The following is a 4133-nucleotide window of genomic DNA, read 5'->3' on the forward strand; positions in this document are numbered from 1 at the left end:
TTTTTCTTTTTCTTTTTTTGTATTCTTTTTTCTTTTTTTTTTAAATTTATTTCTTACATACATGACAATAGTAAAGTGCATTACAGTCATAATTTTCCGTTCACAGCACAATTTTTTGTAACTGTATATAAAGTATGTTCCCACCAAATTATGCCATTATACATGAGCTCTCTTATGTTTTTCCATACAATTCTTAATACACTTTTATACCACCATTTATCATATCTCTGTTTGTATATAAGGTATGTTGACACCAAATTCACATCTTCATACATGATTAGCCCTATATTTTATCTCATATCTCATGATTCTCATTCCCTGATCAAATCTGCACTCACAAGCTATAAATATGTAATGTGGGGTCATGTTGTCATCCATGTATTTCCAGCAGTAATAGGAGCCTTGACCCACCTCTGATCCATTGCTTCATGCTAGCCCTGAGCCGGAATAAAGAATAGAAGAAAAAGGAATTAAATCTATTCCAACTACAAAGCTCAAACCTTAACTACTGTGTTAGATTTAACAAATATTATTTTAGCAAAAGAGGTAACTGTCTACTAAATAAATTAAGAAAAAAATTAATTTATCTATTCAGTGACTCTACTCAATATTATTAACAGAAGAAAAAGTATTGGAAATATCAATCTATAACCTTGATATAAAACAGATACAGACTTCCGGGGCTGCCCGGGCGGGGCCCGAGCCGGGGCCGCCGGCCTCAGCTGTCTTGGCTCAACCGCGCGCCACGTCCCATCGCCGGCCGCGGGCGCTTCCCAGCCGTAGGAGGGCCACCGGGCCGCTGCGGGCCTGCCGCGCCCGGATGCATCGGTCACCACAGGGGAGCATTCACCTTGGTGCCACACGTGCCACAAAGCATGCCACGGCCTGGGGGTGCCTTGCCAAGCTGCTCTCACCTACGCAGCCAGACCTCACCTGTCGAGCACTGCAGTGCCAAGCCCACAGCTCCCCGAGGAGGAAGATGGCCCAGCCTGCAAGCACTCCCTGAGCAGCTGCCTCTGATCCTTCAGCCAAGCAGAAAGCTACCGCTGACAGCCTGAGAGCCTCAGGGACGGCCCTGCCCTGCTCAGACTCCCCCAAGATGTGGACAGCCCTCATGCTGGTTTGGCTTTCCTCCTTGTCCTTATTTGGAAGCCAAGTGGCATCTCAGGAGCCAGGGTCCCTAATCCCTAACAAGACAGAAAATGTGTTAGTGAAGAAAAATGCTTCCCTGGACGCTGATGACAAAACCACCACAGTGACACACGCTCCTGTCATGTTGACCCAAGGGACTGTGGCAGCCAAGCTTACCTTTGCTCCAGCCTCAGCAGAGACGACACAGAAGACAAATGTGAGCACTCCAGCGGCTGCCCCCCCATCGCCTATCCCCACATCTGTACAAAGGACCCCATCCACAGCAGCTGCCGGACCGCCGTCTCCCAGCTCGCCCCTCGCAGGAGGACCCCCGTCTCCCGGCTCGCCCCTCACAGGAGGACCCCCATCTCCTGGCTCGCCCCTCTCAGGAGGACCCACGTCTCCCAGCTCGCCCCTCACAGGAGGACCACGTGGCAGTGCACTGCCCGGAGCAGCAGCAGTGGCAACAGAGGCCACGCGGGCCCTGGCTGCTATTGCGACCAGTACCAGCCGTCCCAGCAGCACGCTCCGTCCTGCAGAGCACACGCCCCGCAGCTCCACGGCAAGCCCCGCACCCCCGGCCCGTCCCCAAGCACAAGATCCCACCGTCCGGGTGTTGCCAAGCCAGCCAGTGCTCAACACAACAGGGTGGTCCACACGCCCCCCAGACACCACCCCAGAGCCCACCACCACCCACTCCGAGACTCCAGTGTCCTCGACAGTGGAGACTGTGGTTTCCTTGACGGCAGTGACTGCCACCCAGGTACGAGCCGAGAAGCCAGCTGCCAGCACAGTGCCAGTGCCTCACACCAGCCCAACCCCTGAGGTGGAGGCCACATCCCCCACCACTCAGCCAAGCCGGTCATCACCCACCCAGGGGGCCAGTGGCCCAGGCACACTACAAACACCGGAGCAGGTGAAAACCAAGACCACACCTGGTGCTGCCTCCACGGGGCCCACACCCACGGACATGTGCCCACTCAGCACCCAAGGCCAGTACCTGGTGGTCACCACCGAGCCCCTGACCCCGTCCTTGGTGAACAAGACGTTCCTCCTGGCGGTGCTGGTGCTCGGGGTGACCCTGTTCATCACAGTGCTGGTGTTGTTTGCCCTCCAAGCCTACGAGAGCTACAAGAAGAAGGACTACACGCAGGTGGACTACCTGATCAACGGCATGTACGCAGACTCCGAGATGTGACCGCGGAGCGGGCGGCCCCTCCTCCGCCCTCCATTCTGCCTCTAAACCAAACCAAGTGCTTCCAGATCTCTCGGTGCAATTCAGAGATAAGCCAGATGCTTAGGCACATTTAATCCATGTCAGATTAACTCCTCCATCACGAAAGAGTTGCTGCTTTTCATATTTATTTTTGTAAATGATCATGTGCTTGGGAGCAGCCAGGATCCTGCTGTGGGTGGGGCGGCAGGCAGGTGGGCAGGCCCTGGCCCGCCCGGCCCCAGTGTGTCAGATCCTGACCAGAATTAAAGCGATGTCTGCTCTCTAAAAAAAAAAAAAAAAAAAAAAAAAAAAAAAAAACAGATACAACTTATATTTTTAGTAATGATTATATTGTATAAAGCAAGACATAAAGATGTATAGAAAGAAAGAAGTAATTTTGGACAACAGTAAAACTTATATAGTCAATCCACACATAGCTAATTGATGTACAAAATCATATGAAATATAAGCTCCTTGTGAGTTTATAAGATGTCATATGAGTTTATATGATATGAGCATGATGTCATTTATCAAAAGCATTTATTGCCTTCATTATGATTTAAACTACAGTGTTTCTGAGATGACAAGTGTGTATGTGTGTGTACATGTGTGTGAAAATTCTCTGCTGAACAAAGGATAAGAGAAAGTGGATCAGCATGGTGGAAATTATGCAAAAGAAGTAAATCTTAATGTTTCCCATACTGTGTGCATGCTCTACAAGACAGGGAACAGCTGACATTCTCCTGCCAAATGTGCATTGCCACAATCCCTTTAATTTTTTTTTTTAACCTTTCCAATAGATTTTGGAGATATTTGTTCCAAAGACCACAAACTACTTTTTTCTTGCTTGGAATATTAGGATCAAAATTTTAAAGCATAATTACTCTATATTTCTGGGTCGTATATTTTGATCAAGATCAACTCTTACGGATATTTAAAAAATCACACTTAACATTTAAAAAAATTACTTCTTCAGAGCCTAACACCATATTATAATATTAAAATTAATAGTTTGTCAGCAAACAATAACATTTATAAGGGTTTTTAATCTTTGATGCTGATTAAACTATGCGGGTGAAATCAATGCCTCACTTTTTTTTCTAACATTGACAAATATTACACATAATATTAATTTTTTTCTCCATTTACCTGTGTTATGAGTGAAATGCAAACACCTGAGAAAGTTTATATACTCAAGGAATTAACATATGTAGTCATAAAACTCTTCTACTCTCTCTCTCCTCTTCTCTAACCTTTGGAGGCTCTTGCATAATCAGTTACACAGAGTCCAATAGCCCTTTAATCCTTGGGTTTACATCATGATGGCCTCTTGAAAAGAATGGATTAGAAAACACTGTACCAGTAGATGGCACCCACATCTCTTTGGGACCTCCTTCTCCAAACATTCGAATGGGAGGTGGCCTTCTATAGGCATTTAGGTTGCATGTAGGGTGTTGAAAAATAATAAAATTCAGCTGAAAGTATCAGTAAGAAAGCTCATAGAATATGACAAAATTTCACTGTGAATATAAGTATTTGAAATAAGAAATACAATGAATGGTAAAGCTCAAACATATAGCATTCTCATACAGTTTGTTCAGAATGATGAAAGCCCAACTGACAGTATTGTCATTTACAAAGCAGAGATAGGAATGATTGCTTCCTATCAACTGCACACAAGCATGTGGATCAATTAGAGATTGATTTCATTTGTGGGAAAAATCCTGTAAAGTGGCGAGCTCCTTTGAGATGTTCTGAATGACCTTTATGTCACTTTTAACTTTCT

General features: G+C 46.0%; 1 protein-coding gene across 1 annotated transcript; it reads left to right on the forward strand.

Annotated features, from left to right (window-relative positions):
- Positions 1 to 707: 707 nt before the first annotated feature.
- On the forward strand, positions 708 to 2637 carry LOC124099999 (uncharacterized protein C11orf24). The gene has a single exon (XM_046455320.2). It carries the CDS (start codon positions 1100 to 1102, stop codon positions 2327 to 2329), a length of 1230 nt encoding a protein of 409 aa, XP_046311276.1. The 5' UTR covers positions 708 to 1099; the 3' UTR covers positions 2330 to 2637.
- Positions 2638 to 4133: the final 1496 nt, after the last annotated feature.

Source organism: Marmota monax, unplaced genomic scaffold (genome assembly GCF_021218885.2).
Source record: "Marmota monax isolate L192 unplaced genomic scaffold, Marmota_monax_Labrador192_F-V1.1 WCK01_AAM20220418_F8-fsc00053, whole genome shotgun sequence".
NCBI classification, from domain to species: Eukaryota; Metazoa; Chordata; class Mammalia; order Rodentia; family Sciuridae; genus Marmota; species Marmota monax.

Coding starts and splice junctions, on each gene's coding strand:
- LOC124099999 (XM_046455320.2), top strand. CDS start 1,100: ATGTGGACAGCCCTCATGCTGGTTTGGCTTTCCTCCTTGTCCTTATTT.